The sequence below is a fragment of the Schistocerca gregaria genome, chromosome 4, assembly GCF_023897955.1.
Source record: "Schistocerca gregaria isolate iqSchGreg1 chromosome 4, iqSchGreg1.2, whole genome shotgun sequence".
NCBI lineage: Eukaryota > Metazoa > Arthropoda > Insecta > Orthoptera > Acrididae > Schistocerca > Schistocerca gregaria.
The window spans coordinates 216,794,134-216,815,934 of NC_064923.1; the positions used below are offsets into that span (position 1 = coordinate 216,794,134).

Below are 21,801 nucleotides of genomic sequence, written 5' to 3' on the forward strand. Positions count from 1 at the left end.
TATGGCACAAGTGGATAGTACACGGATGGCAAAAAATAAAATAAAATAAAATCGCCATAGCCAGAAGGAGTTATCCGACATAAACGAAAGTTGGTAGGCATGTTTCTACAACGGAAAGATGATGTGTATTTCATGCCACTAACATAAGAGCAGTGCTAGTAGCTCCATTATGAGGAAACATATCATGTTTGCTTTAGATACATGCTGTAATGGTCATGAACGTTATTCACCTTTCAGATTGTACGTGGTGAGTTGATAGTAGCCAAGAATGCCTTTAAGGCCACAAGGAGGCCATTGTCAACACCTAATTGAGTTTGAAAGAGTTCACGTAGTAGGGCTACAAGAAGCTGGATGTTTCTTCTGCAGTATTGCAGAAAGATTTGACAGGAATGTAGCCACTGTACATGATTGCTGGCATCAGTGCTTTGTACTGTATCTGCAACAGCAATTTGACCAGCAGTGCCCACCAAAATGACACGACTATCTGTTACAAAGTGGTTACTTCAAGGACATCTAAGAGACAAATGCCTGGTAGCATGCGTTTCATTAACCCCAAACCACCGCCATTTGCGACTTTAGTGGTGTCAAGCGAGAACTCATTGTAGGGCAGGTTGGAGGTCTCAGGCGTTTTCCGGTTAAAGCTGATTCTGCCTTGGTGTCACTGATGGCCTTTTGATGATTAGGAAGAGCCCAGTTGAGGACTTGCAACCAACGTGTCTGCCTACTAGACACACTGTATCTACCACCTAAAAATTATGGTCTGGGGTGCCATTTTGTATGGCACCAGAAACACTTTCGTGGTTACTCCATGTACCTTGACTGTAAAATTGTACCTCAGTTTGGTAATAAGACCTGTTGTGCTGTCATTCTTGAAAAGCTTTCCAGGTGGTATTTTACAGCCTGTTGTAACCCAACATGCACTACAGAGTGTTAACACATTACCTTAGCCTGCTGGATTGCCAGATCTAACTCCAAGCAACCAAATATAGGAGTCATCGGACGATGACTCTAGCATCATCCACATACTGCATTATTGTATTGATCGACCAAGTGCAACAGGCGTGGAACTCCATCTCACAAACTGACATCTGGCACCTGTACAATACTTTGCATGTTTATTTTTATTTATTTATTTCATTTGTGTTCTGTAGACCCATTAGCGATAAATAACTTGGGTGTAGAATGTGTCATTTACATAGATTTGAGACATTTGTTTATATTAATAGGTTGTACAATGAATAATATATTACATAGAAAAAATGTTTACAAGAATTGTTTTTTGTAAAAAGTTACAAATTATGTTGAACAGACTTACAATAGATCAAAATCAATTCACATATTCTCATACATAAATTCGTCCAGTGAGTAAATGGTTTTACTTAGGAGATACTGTTTAAGTTGATATTTAAAAGTAGGTGGATCAGTAACTGACATTTTTATTGCCTGAGGAAGAACATTCATTATTTTTATGCAAGAGTGGTGTACTCCTTTTTGCAACCATACTTATATTCTTTTGCTAAAGATGTAAATCATTTTTTACCCTATTGTAATAGTTTTGATACATGCTGTTCATTTCAAAAAGGGAATGATTTTTACACAAGAAACACGTGAGAGAGAAAATGTACTGAGATACTGTTGTGAGTATTCTCAGTTCTCGGAAGAGTTTCCTGCAGGGATGTCTGTAATTGACACCACACAGAATCCTAATAACTCTTTTCTGGGCTATGAGAATTTTGTTTGCCTTTGGCTGGTTTTCCAAGAATGTAATTCCATAGGCCATCAGGACATGAAAATAACCAAAATAGGCAGCTTTGAAAGTATTTAAGTCACTGATGGAAGCAATCGCACGAATAGCGTAAATTGCTGAGCTTAGTTTTTTTATATAGGTAAGGAATGTATAAGGACCAGCTTAGATTGCTATTAACAAGTAGACCCAGGAACTTAGCTGACTCCACTCTTGCTAAATTCTCATTATTGTATTTAACATTAATCTCACCTTCGATATTTTGGCTTGCATGGAATTGAATCAATTGAGTTTTTTTTTCAAAATTTAGTGATAATCCATTAGAGGTAAAGCAGTTAAAGGTCTCCTGAAAAATTGCATTTACAGTGATTTCAAGATTAGTATTTGTTGAATTGTATACCAGAATCATTGTGTCATCAGCAAACAAAGTAAATTTTATCTTGGCCCTTGTACACATTGGAAGGTCATTTATGAAAATAAGGAAAAGTAGAGGACCCAGAATAGAGCCATGTGGGACTCCATAGTTTATTGTGCCCCAAGAAGAGGACACTGGTTCCCCATTAGTGTCGTTAACCATGACTTTCTGTTTCCGGGCCTTTAAACAGGAGGCAAGCCACATCCCTGCTTCTCCAGTTAACCCATAAAATTCTGACTTTCTCAGAAAGAGCTCATGGGTCACACAATCTAACGGCTTAGAAAGGTCACAAAAAATTCCATGTTTGCATTCTACATTCTGGCGGTTACACCCATTATTAATGTACTAGCATTTCACATTTGCAATGGTGTATCTCATGCTTATATTAACCTGTTATCCTGCAACATTAATCACTTAAATATATTACTTAGGCAAATGTATTCCCAAAATTTAATTATTCTACCTTTTTGTGTTGTGATTTTTTCCATCTGAGTATGTGCATACTGTGGGGTTGTAGTGTTACTTTTAGGTTGTAGTGTTTTTCAAGGTTACAGACAATCAGATGGCAATCAGAGGACCTGTCTATGGGCCCTCTGTTTTGGCTCTGTAGGCAGTAACTGTGCTGAGTGGAGAGATGAGAAGTGTTTGCAATATTCGTCCTAGGGTACAAACAACTAATGACAAGAATGAACAGCATCAGCCATTTGAATAGGGTAGCATTATTGGCCTGTGAGAAGCTCGTAGCACATATAGGTGAATTGCAGAACTTGTTGGGCATAGTGTATTGGTGGTGTGTGGCTGCTTTCTGCAGAACATTCCCACACCTGTAGACCAAGTTCTGAATGTCTGCATAACAAAGGTGCAGTTGAGATTGATGCATTTTGTGAACAGCAGAGCCCAACCAACCACCATCCAAGGATGAAGTTATGAAATTTGGGTTCATGTTCCAGCTTGTGTGTCATCAGGGCCATTGGGAAACACCTGTTTGCACCAGGATTAAGAGTAAGTGTGCCTCTGACCAGGCTTCCACTGACGCTACCTCAACAACCATGGCTAATCTGGTGTCGCAAAAGATTTGACTGGTGTGTGGAAAGGCACTTTGTGGTTTTCCGCGATAAGAGTAGCCCCTGTCTGTTTGCAAGAGATGGATGTACAGGTTTATGGTGTAGACCTTCTGAGCTGCCTATTCCAGATTGCATTTGGCCATGACACACAGGTCTCTTCACAGGCTTCGTGGTATGGGGCACATCAGTTACAACTCAGTCACATTGGGTTTGCTACAGGGTAAAGTAATCAGTGCCTGCTACATTGCACAGCTTGTTATCCCTGTGTTAGTGCCATCTCTTCAACAGGAAGGTGCTGTGCTTTTTCAGCAGAACAACTTATAGCTGTTGTGACACAACATGCTTTTCGTGGTGTACACCAACTGGCCTGGCCAGCAAGATCACCAGATCCTTCATCAATTGAACACTTGCATACTTTTGGCCAACACCAATATGTGTTTACTGCTTTCCTACCAGTGGATAATTGGCCAAGGAAGTCTGCTGCCATTAAATCATGCAAACCTTTTGGAATTATTGGATATAGTTTATAGTACACATGACAATTATCCTCTTTAACAAATTGGCAGATCATACATAATCTCAACACAGTAACTATCTTCTGACTCATATTCCTGAAATAATTAATTTGCACATGTATTTATCATGATTCCTTATTCTAAAATGATGGTATCCTTTCTGTGCAAACCATATCAGGTTTGTTTCTACACTACATGGAATACGTAGTCTCCATCTTGACTGATCTGATGGTGCTTCCCAAAAAAACACATCGTTTTACTATCATCCATTCAGAATTTTCCGACCGTGGTAATGATAGTTCTTTATAGCTCTTATATCTATCAATTTATCACTAAAGTAAGGATCCTCTTTCAAGTCTTGTTTTATCCTTAAGGCTAGTGTCCTTACGTCATTGTTCTTGTAGCTTAATCCCAAAAAATTGATGGCAAAAATCACTCCTAGTCCTTCAGTTCATTTAACATTACTCACACCCAATGATAATTGTGATAATACATCGAGAATTATATTCTGTGATCTTTTTATATAGTTAATTTTTAGTTTATATTCTTGCACAAACACAGCCTAATGCATGAGACTTTGATGAAATAACCTGCTTTCCATAAAAAATGACAATGCTTGATGGTCCGTTAGGCAATAATCTGTGATCCCCATATTAGGGTTTGGAATTTTTTAATATTCTACACTATTGATAAGAGTTCTTTCTCTTTTTTTGTATAATTCATTTCATTATTTATTAAACTTATGCTAACAAAGGCTATCGTTCTCTGGTCCCCTACTATAGCATTCCATTCCCCTTGGAATAATACCATCGCGATTCCGTACACTGATTCACCTGTGACCAGCTTAAGTGACTCATTCATTACAGGATGACTGAGAATAGGGGTATCTACCAGCATCTGTTTACTATTTGTAAATGCTTCTGTTGTACCCTCATCCCATGACCAAACAGACTGTTACTTTAAAAGATGTGATAACTGAGGATCATTCAATACTTGTACCTGAACATATCGACATCTAAATCCTGCTAATCCTAAAGAAGAACGCAACTGTTTTAGATTTTGAAGTTCTGGACTCTCCTGTATAGCTCTTATTCTGTCTGTGTCTTGTTGTTTGTCCTTAACAAAATATAACAAAAATTTTAATTCGTCCCTTGAAAAATGTGTTTTTTGACAATTTTATCATACTCCCTTTGCAAAGTTTTCAAGCAGAAATGAGAATGGTCATTTCAACTTTTTGATACTAGCAAAATCTACATAAATAATGAATTCTTGTAACAGATTACCTAATGCTCCATCGAGTACTCATATGAAAATCGATGCTGAAATATATAACCCAAATGGTAATACTCTACACTAGTAAGATTTTCCACGAAATAACTTTTTCAGCCCTCCCCCCCGCCCCCTCATTGGTGGGGAGGGTTGCGTGCCTCAGCAATACAGATGGCCGTACCGTAGGTGCAACCACAACGGAGGGGTATCTGTTGAGAGGCCAGACAATCATGTGGTTCCTGAAGAGGGGCAGCAGCCTTTTCAGTAGTTGCAGGGGCAACAGTCTGGATGATTGACTGATCTGGTCTTGTAACACTAACCAAAACAGGCTTGCTGTGCTGGTACTGCTAACGGCTGAAAGCAAGGGAAAACTACGGCCGTAATTTTTCCCCGAGGGCATGCAGCTTTACTGTATGGTTAAATGATGATGGCGACCTCTTGGTCTCTTGGGTAAAATATTCTGGAGGTAAAATAGTCCCCTATTCTGATCTCCAGGCGCAGACTACTCAAGAGGACGTCATTATCAGATGTTCTACAGATCGGAGCATGGAATGTCAGATCCCTTAATCGGGCAGGTAGGTTAGAAAATTGAAAAAGGGAAATGGATAGGTTAAAGTTAGATATAATGGGAATAAGTGAAGTTCAGTGGCAGGAGGAACAAGACTTTTGGTCAGGGGAATACAGGATTATAAATACAAAATCAAATAGGGGTAATGTAGGAGTAGGTTTAATAATGAATAAAAAAATAGGAGTGCGGGTAAGCTACTACAAACAGCAAAGAGAATGTATTATTGTGGCCAAGATAGACACGAAGCCCATGCTTACTACAACAGTACAAGTTTATATGCCAACTAGCTCTGCAGATGATGAAGAAATTGATGAAATGTATGATGAGATAAAAGAAATTATTCAGGTAGTGAAGGGACACGAAAATTTAATAGTCATGGGTGACTGGAATTCGAGAGTAGGAAAAGGGAGAGAAGGAAAGATAGTAGGTGAATATGGATTGGGGGTAAGAAATGAAAGAGGAAGCCGTCTGGAAGAATTTTGCACAGAGAATAACTTAATCATAGCTAACACTTGGTTCAAGAATCATAAAAGAAGGTTGTATACATGGAAGAACCCTGGAGATACTAGAAGGTTTCAGATATATTATATAATGGTAAGACAGAGATCTAGGGACCAGGTTTTAAATTGTAAGATATTTCCAGGGGCAGATGATGACTCTGACCACAATCTATTGGTTATGAACTTTAGGTTGAAACTGAAGAAACTGCAAAAAGGTGGGAATTTAAGGAGATGGGACCTGGATAAACTGAAAGAACCAGAGGTTGTACAGAGTTTCAAGGAGAGCATAAGGGAACAATTGGCAGGAATAGGGGAAAGAAATACAGTAGAAGAAGAATGGATAGCTCTGAGGGATGAAGTAGTGAAGGCAGCAGAGGATCAAGTAGGTAAAAAGACGAGGGCTAGTAGAAATCCTTGGGTACCGGAAGAAATATTGAATTTAATTGAAGAAAGGAGAAAATATAAAAATGCAGTAAATGAAGCACTAAAAAAGGAATACAAACATCTCAAAAATGAGATCGACAGAAAGTGAAAAATGGCTACGCAGGGATGGCTAGAGGACAAATGTACGGATGTAGAGGCGTATCTCACTAGGGGTAAGGGAGATACTGTCTACAGGAAAATTAAAGAGACCTTTGGAGAAAAGAGAACCACTTGTATGAATATCAAGAGCTTAGATGGAAACCCAGTTCTAAGCAAAGAAGGGAAAGCAGAAAGGTGGAAGTAGTATATAGAGGGTCTATACAAGGGTGATGTGCACAACGAAAGAGGCATCATGTGGACATACCTAAAACGTCATGTTCATGGGAATTGTTGTGAAATGACCACTACGCTTTTTAGTTACTAAGTAAAGCTGCATCCTGAGAAAATATACCGTTCATATGTAAAACTTTATTTTTCGGAATTAATAATTTACAACAGCCACATTTCTCATTCTTTTAGTCACATGTATCATATGGTCTATTCATATGGGGGCATTCTATTCACATTTAAGCTATAAGCTATATGACTGGCTAGCAAAAAATCGATTTACAATTGTTATAGTCGACACAGGTGAATAAGTAATAATGAGTGAAACACATCAGTGCCAGTAACTATATTTGCACTTCCAGGTATAATACATTGAACACAACAAGCAAGGAACATTTTAATACATACGTAAAACTAAGAGTGTACAATAGCACCAGAGAGGTCTATTATATTCCACATGATATACACTCCTGGAAATTGAAATAAGAACACCGTGAATTCATTGTCCCAGGAAGGGGAAACTTTATTGACACATTCCTGGGGTCAGATACATCACAGGATCACACTGACAGAACCACAGGCACATAGACACAGGCAACAGAGCACAATGTCGGCACTAGTACAGTGTATATCCACCTTTCGCACCAATGCAGGCTGCTATTCTCCCATGGAGACGATCGTAGAGATGCTGGATGTAATCCTGTGGAACGGCTTGCCATGCCATTTCCACCTGGCGCCTCAGTTGGACCAGCATTCGTGCTGGATGTGCAGACCGCGTGAGACGACGCTTCATCCAGTCCCAAACATGCTCAATAGGGGACAGATCCGGAGATCTTGCTGGCCAGGGTAGTTGACTTACACCTTCTAGAGCACGTTGGGTGGCACGGGATACATGCGGACGTGCATTGTCCTGTTGGAACAGCAAGTTCTCTTGCCGGTCTAGGAATGGTAGAACGATGGTTTCGATGACGGTTTGGATGTACCGTGCACTATTCAGTGTCCCCTCGACAATCACCAGAGGTGTACGGCCAGTGTAGGAGATCGCTCCCCACACCATGATGCCGGGTGTTGGCCCTGTGTGCCTCGGTCGTATGCAGTCCTGATTGTGGCGCTCACCTGCACGGCGTCAAACACGCATACGACCATCATTAGCACCAAGGCAGAAGCGACTCTCATCGCTGAAGACGACACGTCTCCAGTCGTTCCTCCATTCACGCCTGCCGCGACACCACTGGAAGCGGGCTGCACGATGTTGGGGTGTGAGCGGAAGACGGCCTAACGGTGTGCGGGACCGTAGCCTAGTTTCATGGAGACGGTTGCGAATGGTCCTCGCCGATACCCCAGGAGCAACTGTGTCCCTAATTTGCTGGGAAGTGGCGGTGCGGTCCCCTACGGCACTGCGTAGGATCCTACGGTCTTGGCGTGCATCCGTGCGTCGCTGCGGTCCGGTCCCAGGTCGACGGGCACGTGCACCTTCCGCCGACCAGTGGTGACAACATCGATGTACTGTGGAGAGCTCACGCCCCACGTGTTGAGCAATTCGGCGGTACGTCCACCCGGCCTCCCGCATGCCCACTATACGCCCTCGCTCAAAGTCCGTCAACTGCACATACGGTTCACGTCACGTCCACACTGTCGCGGCATGCTACCAGTGTTAAAGATTGCGATGGAGCTCCGTATGCCACGGCAAACTGGCTGACACTGACGGCGGCAGTGCACACATGCTGCGCAGCTAGCGCCATTCGACGGCCAACACCGCGGTTCCTGGTGTGTCCGCTGTGCCGTGCGTGTGATCATTGCTTGTACAGCCCTCTCGCAGTGTCCGGAGCAAGTATGGTGGGTCTGACACACCGGTGTCAATGTGTTCTTTTTTCCATTTCCAGGAGTGTACTTTGCCGCAGTTTCACACGTAATATATTGTTCACACAATTCCAACCCGCCCTCCCTTTGAACATATATTTTGTGTCTTGCCTTCAAAGGTAAACCAAATAGTCCCACAATCTTTTCGAACTTCTATTTGTCCAAGGGCTTTGTCAGAAGGTCAGCCAACATGTCTTCTGTGGCCAGGTATTTCATGGCGATGTTCTCTTGCTGTATGTGGTCCTGAATAAAGTGGTGCCTTATATCAATATGTTTTATTCTAGCAGTAGTGACATCATTTTTAGCTAGGTTAATGGCTCTTTTATTGTCACAGAACATCATTATGGGTTGCACTATTAAATTGGGTTCCATTTCACAAATTAATGTTCTTAGCCACAATGCTTCTTGTGTTGCGCAAGATGGCGCCATTTACTCAGCCTCTACAGTACTCAATGAAACAGTTTTTTGCTTTTGACAGGGCCTTGAAATGAGGCCTCCCATTAATTTAAAGCAGCAGCCAGTAGTGGAGTGCCTATCTCCCAGTCTGCATCGCTGTAGCCTTCTAGTTTTGCATTACCTTTCCTATAGTATCCTAATTCGTTGTTTGAAGTTGCTATTAGGTATCGGAATGTCCTTTTCACAGCTTTCCAGTGCTTTTCTTTTGGGTCTCTGCAACATCTGCTCACTGCATTAGTGGCAAAAGCAATGTCGGGTCATGACATTTGAGACAAATACAAAAGACTCCCTACTGCTTCTAAATATGGAACATTCGTATCACATTCCACATCTGTCTCATTTATATTTAACTTCACTCCTACTTCCATTGAAGTAGTTATGGGTTTACAATCACTCATGCCAAATTTTTTAAAGATGTTTTCTGTATATCATGATTTATTTATTCACAATTCGTGTCTCTCTTCATACTTAGTAATCTGCATAACTAAATAACGTTTAACTTCTCCCAAATCGCGCATCTTAAACTTGGTTTGCAGCTGTTCCTTGAAAAGTCTCATTTGACTTTCGTTTTCAGCCAGGAAAAAGAAGTCGTCCTGCAATATTTCCATTATTATCATTCTTTCTCTTTCACTTTTATATAAAATACTGGGATCTGCTTTAGATTGCTTCATATTCATATTTATTAGAGTTTTATGTAGACACCGATTCCAGCAATATCCATTCTGTTTAAGTCCACAAATACTTTGTTGCAAACATCAAATCTTTTCCTTTTCGGATCTGGTTTTCATAGCTTCTCTTGGTGGAATGACATGTATCTCCTCCTCCAAATTCCCATTTAAATATGCTATTTTTACAGCCATATGATGAACTGTTAAATTTTGTTTTGCTGCCATGCCTAAAACATGTCTCAATGAGACTTACTTCACTACGGGTGAAAAAGTGTCTTTGTATTCTACCCCCTGTTTTTGGGAATATCCTTTTATTGCAAGTCGTGCTTTATATATTGGTGATGAATTTTTGGAGCTCTTCAAAGTGAATAAACATCCTTGCCTGTAATGGCTTCTTATCTGCTGACATATTTACCCATTAAAAGCTTTCATTCAGAGAATTCACATTTTCAAAGAATACTTCATCTCTTCTTGTAACAATCCTTTTATGTAATGGATCCCTTTGAATTCTCACAATAGCTTACAAAAATATACTTTTCAGCTTTCAGGTCCCATTTTCCTCTTAACTGTTTTGGAATGTGTGCTGTTCCATCACACCCAAAACCCTTATATTGCTTAGGTCAGGTTTCCTTCCTACCCATATCTCATAGGGAGTTTCATTCCTTAATGCTTTTGTAGTTGATCTATTGTTCAAATATACGGCAGTTGATACAGCTTCTGCCCAAAAATGTTTTGATAATGCAGCATCCGCTATCATGCTCCTTGCTTTATCGACAATGGTCCTGTTAGCCCTCTCAGCAACCCCATTTTGAGATAGGCTGTACCTTATGGTAGCTTAATCTCTGACCTTGGGTTTACTGTTTCTCTACACTGAGATGCAATATGCCCTTTCTTCTGACATCTACAGCACCTCACTGATTTCTTCTTTTTGTTGTTTCGAATAAAGAGTAGATGCAGTTTCTTTCTCCACTACATGACAGCTTGAAGTACTCTTTACATCCTGTAGGATTTTCATTTTAACACTGTCATCCGTGATCGGTATATCTGAGCTTTCCAGCCCCAAAATCATAGAGGCACATTTTTAGGGCAGTCCTGCTAGCAGTAGTGTCACTATCCATTCGTTAGCGATCTCAAACCAAATGCTTCCCAGTCGGTTCGACGTGGCTGTTATTTTGATGATGTATTCGTCTACACTCTTGCATTTGTCCAGCTAAGTGGTAATTAACTAACATAATAATTCCACTTTCCTTGTAAGACCTCCATTCTCAAAACGCACGTTGTGACCCAGACTACTTTCGCCGTTGCGGCTTTTTCAATGTGAACATAATTCACTGGTTCAACTAGAAATATCAACTTTGGTTTTGCTTTTTTTATATTTACTTGAATAATTCTGATCTGTGGATTTAATTGTCCCACCCACCACATCCCATGGCTCGTCTAAACGTAGATACCCTTCTACTGCAAATTTCCACATTGCATAGTTTTTCGCGACCCATAAGTCTTTCAGATTGCAAATGTTTTTTGCCGTGCTCCTTTTAACAGTAACTTTAATCTTTCTTGACGAAAAGAATAATAGTGAAGAGTAATACAAAAGTGTTGCATTCGTCTTGTAATGATAACTCGTACTCCACGCAAGTGCACTATTTGGAACTTTTCCAATATTACTATTATATTATGTATGTACTTATTCCAAATGCATCGCTGGGCCCATAACCTGTTGGAGTCGACTCAGGTGAATAAGTAATACTAAGTGAAACACATTTAGTGCCAGTAACTATATTTGCACTTCCAGTTAAAAAACATTGAACGCAACAACCAAGGAACATTTTATTACATATGTAAAACTCAGAGCATACAATAGCACCAAGAGAGGTCTATTATGTTCCACATAATGCACTTTGTAGCAGTTTCACACGAAATATATTGTTCACACTATTCCAACATTATAAAAGGGTATATGAATAAAGCTGATATTAATATTTCAGATTATAGCTCGCATTGATTTGTACAAGTAATATGCATATTAATTATAATGGTTTGATTGGAACTGTAACTTGCTATTACTGGAGAAGCCTATTCTGCTGTATGAGGTAAACGGCAATAAAAAAATCTGAACATATTCACAAGTGTACCTTGTTGGCCACTTAGCATTCTGTTATTGGAATGGATGACAAAGAAGAGACGGAGTGTCTTGACACAGTCTAACACAACAGTCGCGGCACTCAATGCTGCCAAAGCAGTTACTGTTTAACAGTTGGAGCGACAGTAGCTCCCCAAGTGGCGAGTAAGGTAAACGTCAGACGCGTTGTAAGCATAATGTTTGTATTACATTCATTTCCTACGTAATTTACGAAATATTTGAGTTATTTTCTTGCCTCCAAGGATTTTTGTCGTATCAGAAAGCATACATGTTTCTAAAAATGCTTCTAAAATACGCGCAAGTATGGGCAAGAACCATGAATCGAGTGGCAACCTACAACACATTCGTGAAGAGTCACTTGTGACGTTGGATAGAATTGCAGCTTACCAAGTTGATATCAAAAGAATATAAACACACAGATTCACACGTAAGAAGAACAGACATGTACCTCTACATGCAAAAGCGCTCGTCAGCTTATTTATCGTTCTGTAAGCCTACAGTGTTTGTCATTGTCGCGTGTTGCCACAAGTGCGCCCGTCTTATGTTATTCTAAGTGGGACAAGCAACTGCCAAATAGTGAGAGAAATATGTTGAAAACATGATAATGAACTGATCACGTAACATTTCACGCAAAACCAAACAATTGAATAATTTTCAAACAATCTGTCAGTGAACAATGTGCTAGCAAAATAGTGTCATCACACGAAGGAAGCAAGGAAAATTAATGAAATACATACCAAACATTACGCTTTAGTAAGACACGAATAACTGCACTTAATCTAACCACTTCATCGTCAGAGCAGGTCTGTGTTGACGATTCACACGAATCTGGCACCGATACATGGAGAGTTGAACTGGCTGCTTCTGTGTCATAAGACTGCTTTACAGCTTTAGATGGATTGTCGAATCTTTGTGGCAGTTTCCTCTTCATCGTTTGTCGAGGTAGCTTATTTGGGATAAGTGTGGGTACTGCATTCCACACGAGTTTATTATTGTCTGCGTTCATGATCTGGTTTTGTTCGAAATGTAGCGAACAAAGCCTAATATTATTATACAGGTAAACTGGGTCTTTTTTTCATAAGGGCTTCTCATCTGATATTAATTAGCCATTTTCTTCCCCTAAAACGATATATTAATCATTAATACACCTGTAGTTTGCAAGTTAATCCTGACGATACAGTTTAGTAATATGATGGTATATACTTCTCAGGATTATTAGGAAACCCAAAAAAAGATAGCTGTGGTGTCTTCTTCCTGTTTTTGCTGCAATTTATTGCGCTACAAACGCTCCCGCTTATAAAAACTATCGTAGAAATCAAAATAAACAACCACTATTCGCTTTCATGATCGCTCCGAATTCACACAGCTTGGGGCGCTGCTGGCGCGGTAGGCAACAAAAACAATGCGAAGTGGCGCGACCGTTATATTAGACTGTGGTCTTGACTTCTATGTTAGGCTATGTCGATACAGAGACGAATTTGATATATTTAACTCTTCAATATTTTCACAAAAAATCGCTTCCTCTAGAGAGTATCACTAGCTTGTTGATCAACCGCTAACAAAGCACATTCACTGAGCTGTATACCAATTCTAAACTCCTTGCTCTATTCTGGTATATCTTTTCTGCGAAGCTTCAAGTTAGTGTTTGTAAACAAAACAAGCGGTGTTGATAACCTGTGAAAAAAGAGGAAAAAAAATGAAGTTGTCCCGTCCAAAGTTAGGGGAGAGTGAAGCTGACCTATTACGGCAAGAAGAAGAATTTTTAAGAAGCAAAAATGTTTCTTCATCTGCCAAACTTGTTAACAAGCGGAAAGGGCTTGACGATGACGGTAGTGAGGGTAAGTTTGAAGGAGCAGTGGTGTGAGTTGTGTGACTGACATATTGGTTTGTGGGTAAGGCATTCAGCTCGTATTAATTCGCTTTTTACCGCCAGAAATGGTTAACACCAGTTAATCAAATTGAACATACTTCCAGCAATTGAAAGAACGATTCACTAAAGTTTTGTGAGAATGTTGGGTGGTTTATGCAGATTGACAGTAGTATCGTAGGACACAGTTTTAGTACGAGACACGGTGTACTTTTACCCTTGAGAAGTTTGTGTAAGCAGAATTTACGAACCCTTTTTTTAAATGTATAATACAAGTTTGACTGTGACTAAATGTCAGACAACGAAAGCAATGTTATTGAGGTCTATTCCGAATATTTCGTAAGAATTAAAATTGTGGACCGATTGGTTCTGCAGTTGGGGAACAATTTGTTTACAAACATCTGTAGTTAGGAAATTTTTTTGTATGGTCAGTAAAGTGTTTTATTTTTTACTATTCATGTATATGGTAAGTAATTTCTATACTTGTTGGTTTTGAATACTTTTTGAATTAATTTTAGATTAGCTTGCCTTATGTATTGCTTTGTGTTTGATGCTTTACAGATATTTTATGTTGGCCAGAGTATTTGTAGCTTTTTGTGTTGTGTTTCCCATTTATGAGAAAATTTCTGTTCTGTCCAGGTCTGTTTTTAGTCAATATGTTTGTATTACTGTACCTTAAATAATGTGTCAGCATTAGACCACTGAAGATAAATACATTTAGCTCATTGTAATCAATATTATATCAAACACACTGTCCAGAAAGCACAGTAAAACAAATCAACCACTGGTTGTGTTCTGGTGACAAATACCTCACCAACATCTCATTGGAAAGATGTGCAAACACTGTAACAGAAAGCAGTAAAGGCCAGCTTTTACATGAACATAACATGCAGTACGGGTCTTGTCTGGCGATACTATCCCTGGATTGAGTGACCGAGTGCAGTAATTTAAGTTTTCTTTCCTTTTTCTAAATTGCTCCAGGAAACTAGTATGACATTTGTTTAAATCATGTTAATTTCATTGTCTCATGAAGTCTATTATTAAGCCAACCATTGCTGTGGCTTCCCTTGACATGACAGCAGAATGACAATTCTGGGCATTGAGGTATCACCAAGATATCTTTCCAGATAAGTCCTGTACCTGCATACAGCTGCACAATGGATGTGTCTAAGTGTGAAGTCTCCAAGGAGAATTGTTGCCAGTGTTGTCAGTAGTTCTAATGGAATGTTATCTACTCCCGGGGCCTTGTTTCGACTCAGGTCTTTCAGTGCTCTGTCAAACTCTTCACACATATTGCACTCTTTATACTCCCTAAATTACTAAAAAAACGTAATTGTGTATTCTTGCTTCTACACAGTAAGTGACAATGACTGAAGTTTCAGTTGGGGTTGTGAAAAAGAAGAGAAGTAAGAGGACTGGGTGCATTGGTAGAATTAGAGGGCTGTGTAGTGCTAGAATGGGAACAGGGAAAGTGCTAGATGGGTGAGGACTACGGCTAATGAAGGGTTATGGAAATGTAGGATATATTGCAGGGAGAGTTCCCATCTGCGCAGTTCAGAAAAGCTGGTGTTGGTGGGAAGGATCCACATGGCACAGGTGGTGAAGCAGTCATTTAAATGAAGGACATTGTGTTGGGTGGCTCAGCAACAGGGTGGTCCATTCGTTTCTTGGCCACAGTTTGTTGGTGGCCATTCATACAGACAGACAACTAGTTGGTTGAAACCTCCTCGCAGATTAAAACCGTGTACCGGACCAAGAATCAAACTTTGGACATTTGCCTTTTGCAGGCAAGTGCTCTACCAACTGAGCTACCCAAGCACGACTCACAACTCATCCTCACAATTATATTTCTGACAGTACCTCGGCTCATCGCATGCTCTACTGCAGAGTGAAAATTTCATTCTGGAAGCTTGTTGGTTGTCATGTCTGTGTGGAATGCAGCTCCATAATAGTAACTTATCTCATAGATCACACGACTGGTTTCACAGGTAGCCCTGCCTTTAATGGGATGGGATAGGTCTATTACAGGGATATGAGCCATGAGGCAAAGAGTTGGGGGCAGTGATTGTGTAGGTTTGGTGGATGGCGGAATAGCAGTGTGTGTGTGTGGGGGGGGGTTCTCATTTCAGGGCACGATGAAAGGTAGTAGAAACCCTGGTGGAGAATGTAATTCTGCTGCTTCAGACCTGGATGGTAATGAGTTACGAAGGGAATGCTCCTCTGTGGCTAGACAGTGGGACCTTGGGAGATGGTGGGTGACTGGAAAGATAAGCCATGGAACATTTGTTTTTATACAAGGGTGGGAGGGTAATTATGGTCTGTAGAGGCCTCAGTGAGACTCTCAGTATATTTTGAGAGGAACTGCTCATCGTCAGGGTTGTTGATTTGGAATCTGTTGGTCGTTGGGGAATGCAGTGTTCAATAGGAGAAAGGCCATAGGCATTAGGATGTTAGTGTAAAAGAAGGTGGCAACAAAAGTGAAGAGCAGGCCACCATGTGGTGAAGGAATGTGATGAGTTGGCGGAGGAAATGGTTGGCATCTTTTATGTTGTAGGGTAGGTTGCGGGTAATAGGTTTAAGCTGTTGGTCTTTGAGAGCAGAGATTCTCCTCTGTGGGCGCACAGTATCCAGCTACAATGGGGTGTCGTGGGTAGTTCGGTTTATAGACTTGAGGAAGCATGAAGAAGATAGGAGTGCGGGAAGTGGTAGGTTAAGGAGGGAGGTGGACTCTGGGGGAGGTTATGAGGTGGGCCTAAGGATTTTGGAGAGTCTGGAGATTCTGCTGGATTTCTGAAATGGGGTAATTGTGGCAGGGTTTCTAGGTGTATGATCTGACAGCTGGCAGAGTCCTTCTGCCAAGTACTTCTTGCGGTTCAAAACAACAAGGTGAAACCTTTGTTAGCAGGTAGGGTTATAAGGTTGGGTTCAGTTTTGGACTACAGTTCCTTCTGCAGGTGTAACATTAGCCTGCATGTTTAGTAATTCGGAGAATGATATTGGGCAAGGTTTGAGGTTAAGAAATTCTAGAAAGTTAACAGGGCTAATTTTGGGGCAGTGGGATGGATCACGGTTGGATGGTAGAGTGAGTCAAGCAGGGTTTAGCATTGATAGGGTTGCTGGAGTAAAAGTGTTTCCACTGTAGGGACCGGGAGAAGGAGAAAAGGCCTTTAAGAAGTCCTGCATGACTGAATTTGGGAGTGGGACAAAAGGTGAGGTCTTTGGAAAGGACTGATATTTCTGTGGGACTTTGGTTTATGGAGGAAAGGTTCACAACTGTTTTTCAGGTCTGTTTAGGTTCTGGATTGTGTGTGGTGGCGGGAGGGAATTTTGGTGGGTCTGTGAGACAGGGTTTGTCAGCTGTTAGGGGATGTGGGAAAGTTATGGAGGTTTTCATAGAGGCGGTAGACAGTGGTAATCCGAGGCGGTAGTAGGAAGTGAGCAGGGTGGAGAATTTTTGGAGGTGGCGTTGTGAATGTTGCTCTAGTTCCTGGAGGGCAAGAGTTTCAGTATGTGTATGTGTTGTGAGTTCCAAGAATTTGTGATAGCATAACAGGATGGAGAGCTGGTTTTTCAAGGAGGTTTGGGCTGGATTGATATGGTTTTGCAGGGCATGTTGGTGAGGACTAAGGATTGGCAGGATCTGAACAGATGCTGGGCATTGTGGAAGGGAAGGTGACAGCTGGAGACAGGTAATTTGATGGTAAGGCCATGGGTGGGAGGGGGGATTTCATGAACCAAGCAACAATATAGGAATAGTTTGTGGGACTTGGTTCTGGATGGGGATAAGGAAACTTTTCTGTATTGATGCAAGGACCATGAATCCATGGTGGTGAAAAAAAAAAAAAATGTAGATAATGTAGAATTACATAAAAAAATTCACAAAAATATACCAAAATACATGGGAAAAATCATGAAAAATGATGAAATGAATGAAATAAGAGGAAACAAGATGAAATCTGAGGGAGTATGTTGATAGTGGAAGATGAAGACTGACTGAAATTGGTGTGAAGTTACTGTGAGATAAAGAAGATATATATATATATAAAGATATTTTACTGTGGGTTGCAGGTCTGAGGATGGATAAGTGTGGAGAAGGGATATGGCAGATGTGACTGGATTAGGTGAAATTAGTAGGTGCGAATTGGGATAGAACAGAGAATGGTTGGAGGGAGGGTAGGTGTTGGTAGGATGAGGTACAATATTGTGTGGAACAGGAAGGTGCTGGAAATAGACTCAAAAATACGGTAGAGTGATGTAGGGAGAGTGATTAGTTTGAAGGTATAGGATTAAGGATATTGACAAGAGTAATGTGGGACATAAGATGTTGCACCATCAATTAGCATGGTCTTTTAGCTGCCTGTTGTTCGTGGCCAAGACAGTTGATACAGAGTGGCTCGTAAGTAGAGAGAGCAGTGTGGTTTGTAAGGCCACAAGACAAACACAGGAAGATGGACATTGATTATAGTAATGCATTAGAAAATAGGAACAAAGGAAAACAGCACTAGGTTAGGATGGAAGAAAAGCCATCATGCAAAATCAAACAATGGAAAATCCAGGATGGAATGTTACAATATTATAAAAAGGATAGTTGCTACTCACCATATAGTGGAGATGCTGAGTCACAGATAGTCACAACAAAAAGACTGTCACAAAATAAGCTTTCGGCCAAGAAGGCCTTTGTCAAAAATAGGCAACAGACATACCCACATAAACGCAACTCACATATACATGACCATAGTCTCTGACAGCTGAAGCCAGACTATGAGCAGCACCAGCAGCAGCGCATGACAGGAGAGGCAACTGGGTGGGGGTAAGAAGGTGGCTGTGGAAGGGAGAGGAATTGATAGCAAGGTTGGGGTGGGGGCGGTAAAGTGCTGCTAGGGAGCGTACAGGGATGAGGTGGTTATTTACATATTTTTTCACATTTTTTTCCACCACCGTGGAGCCTTGCTTCTACCATTTGCGTCAATTCAGAAAAATTTCCTTACCCCTAGCTAGAACCCAGTCCCACATACTATTCCTGCATTTTTGCTTGGTCCTTGAAATCCCCCCAAATGGCCTTACCACCAAATTACCTGTCTCCGGCTGTCACCCTCCCTTCCACAATGACCTTCACCTGTTAAGATTGTGCCAATCCTTAGTCCTCATGAAAATGCCCTGCAAAATCATGACAATAAAGCCCAAACCTCCTCGCAGTACCTTCTCTCCATTCTTCTACGCAATCCCAAATTCCTGGAACCCACAACACACACTGAATTCTTGCCCTCCAGGAACTAGAGCAATATTCACAATGCCACCTCCAAAAATTCTCCACCTTGCTGACTTCCTACTCTCGTCTTGGACTACCACTGTCCACTGCCTTTACAACAACCTCCAAACCTTCTTCACATCCCCTGACAGCTGACAAACCCTGTCTCGCAGACCTACTACATTTACTGCACCCTCCAAAACTCTCTTCCACCACCACACATAATCTAGAACCTAAAGAGACTCGAAACACAGTCATGAACCTTTCCTCCGAAAGCCTAAGCCCCGCAGAAATATCAGCACTTTCCAACGGCCTCACCTTTTGCCCCACTGCCAATTTCAGTCATGCAGGACTTCCTAAAGACCTTCTCTCCTTCTCCCGGTTCCTACAGTGGAAACATTTTTACTCCACCAACCCTATCAATGCTGAACCCTGCCTGACTCACTCCACCATCCAACCGTGATTCATCCCACTGCCCCAAAATTAGCCCTGTTAACTTTCTAGAATTTCTTAACCTCAAACATTGCCTTACCATCATTCTCCAAATCACTCAACATGCAAACTACTGTTACACCCACAGAAAGCACCGCAGCCAACCACCTAAAAACTGATATCAGCCATATAATCCTACCTGCTGACAACGGCTTCACCATTGTTGTTTTGAACTGCAAGGAGTTCTTGGCAGAAGGACTCTGCCAGCTGTCAGATATGTACACCTACAAACCCTGCCACAGTGACCCCATTACTGAAATCCAGCAGGATCTCCAGTCTCACCTCAAATCCTTAGGCCCATTCCAGAACCTCTTACCAGAGTCCATCTCTCTCCTCACCCCTACCACTCCGCACACTTCTACTGTCTACATGCTTCCTAAAGTCCATAAAACTAACCACCTACGACACCCCATTGTGGCCATTTATGTGCCCCCCCCCCCCCCCCCCCCCGAAAGAATCTCAGCTCTCATAGACAAACAGCTTTGACCTATTACCTGAAAGCTACCCTCCTATATAAAAGATACCAAGGATTTCCTGCACAGACTCTCCATAGTTCCTGTTGCTTTATCACATGGTGCCCTGCTCATCACTTTTGATACCACCTCCCTTTACGCTAACATCCCTAATGTCCGTGGCCTACCTTTCCCAATGTCCAGTGGATGCAAAATCAACAACCTCCTTCCCAATATCTGTGACCAACTATGTCATCACCCACAGTTACTTCACCTTTGAAGGTATTACTTACAAACAACCCAGGATATGCCTATGGGAACCTGCATGCCACCATCCTATTCCAACATATTCACGGCGATCTAGAGGAATCCTTCCTAAACCTCCAGAATCCCAAACCACTCACCTGGTTCAGATTCATTGATGGCATATTCATGATCTGGATCGAGGGTGAGGACACCCTATCCACATTCCTCCTGAACCTCAACATCATTTTCCCCATTTGCTTCACCTCGTCCTACTCAACCCAACAAGCTGCCTTCCTGGATGTTGACGTGCACCTCAGAGGTGGCTACATCAGTACCTCTGCCCATATCAAACCCACCAATGACCAGCAATACATCCACTTCAACAGCTGCCACCTGTTCCACACCAAGAAGTCCCTTCATACAGCCTGTCACATCTGCAGTCCCTCTCAAAATATACCAAGGGTCTCACTGTGGCCTTCAAGAACGTAATTACCCTTCCAACCTTGTATAAAAACGAGTGCCCCATGACTTACCTTTCGTCACCCATCACCTCCCAAGGTTCCACCGTCTGGCCACAGAAGAGCATTCCTTTCGTAACTCGGTACCACTCAGGACTGGAGCAGTTGAATTACATTCTATGCTTGAGTTTCAACTACCTCTCATCGTGCCCTGAAATGAAAAGTGTCCTGCCCACTATCCTTTCCATTCTCCTTGCCCCCGCTCCGCCCCTTCCCACATAGTGGTATTCCACCGTCCGCTGAACCTGCACAATATCCTCATCCAGTCCTACACGACCCATGCCCCCAAGCCCTTGCTTCATGGCTCATATCCCTGTAATAGACCTAGCTGCAAGATCTGTCCCATACGGCCTTCCACCATCACCTACTCTAGTCCAGTCACATACATCACCCATCCCATCAAAGGCAGACCTACCTGTGAAAACAGTCATGTGATCTACAAGCTAAGCTGCAATTACAGTGCTGCATCTGTGAGTGAGTTGTGCTTTGTGTGTGTGTGTGTGTGTGTGTGTGTGTGTGTGTGTGTGTGTGTTTTTTGACAAAGGCCTTGTTGATCAAAAGCTTATTTTGTGACAGTCTTTTTGTTTTGCTTATCTGTGACTGAGCATCCCCACTATTTGGTGAGTATCAACTATCCTTTTCATAATGTAATGAGATATTCTTTTGGAAGCTGCTTGTAGTGGCAAATAAAGGTGCATGTCTTTAACACAAAAACTGGAGAGTATCTGACTAGAAGGTGCAGTGTGTACCAATGAGTCATGATTAACAATGTTCACTTGGTTTATAGTTAAATTGAATAGTTTTGTAACTAACAGGGCACTTGCAGCATGTCTAACATTAATTTGTAAGCGCAAAATAATTAGCCAGTTACAACACATAATTGGAATCCCTGTCTTCAGTTAATCTAAGTAAAATAGGTGATACTTCCTACAATTCACCAGGTATGAAGCAGAGAGTAGGTGGGGTATGGGGTTGTGGGGGTGGAGGGTTGACCTATTTTAAAAAGTTGCTCACTGTGAATGAGGCTGT

General features: G+C 41.5%; 1 protein-coding gene across 2 annotated transcripts in view; it reads left to right on the plus strand.

Annotated features, from left to right (window-relative positions):
- Positions 1-13,282: 13,282 nt before the first annotated feature.
- LOC126267086 (RNA polymerase II-associated protein 1) overlaps positions 13,283-21,801 on the plus strand; it is a 182,477-nt gene continuing 173,958 nt past the window's right edge. The window contains exon 1 of one of the 2 annotated variants that reach the window (XM_049971952.1): positions 13,283-13,787. In XM_049971952.1, coding sequence (XP_049827909.1) covers positions 13,646-13,787 — 142 coding nt within the window. In that variant the 5' untranslated portion in view covers positions 13,283-13,645. The remainder of the gene's footprint in view (positions 13,788-21,801) is intronic. The other variant, XM_049971953.1, reaches the window with a different exon arrangement.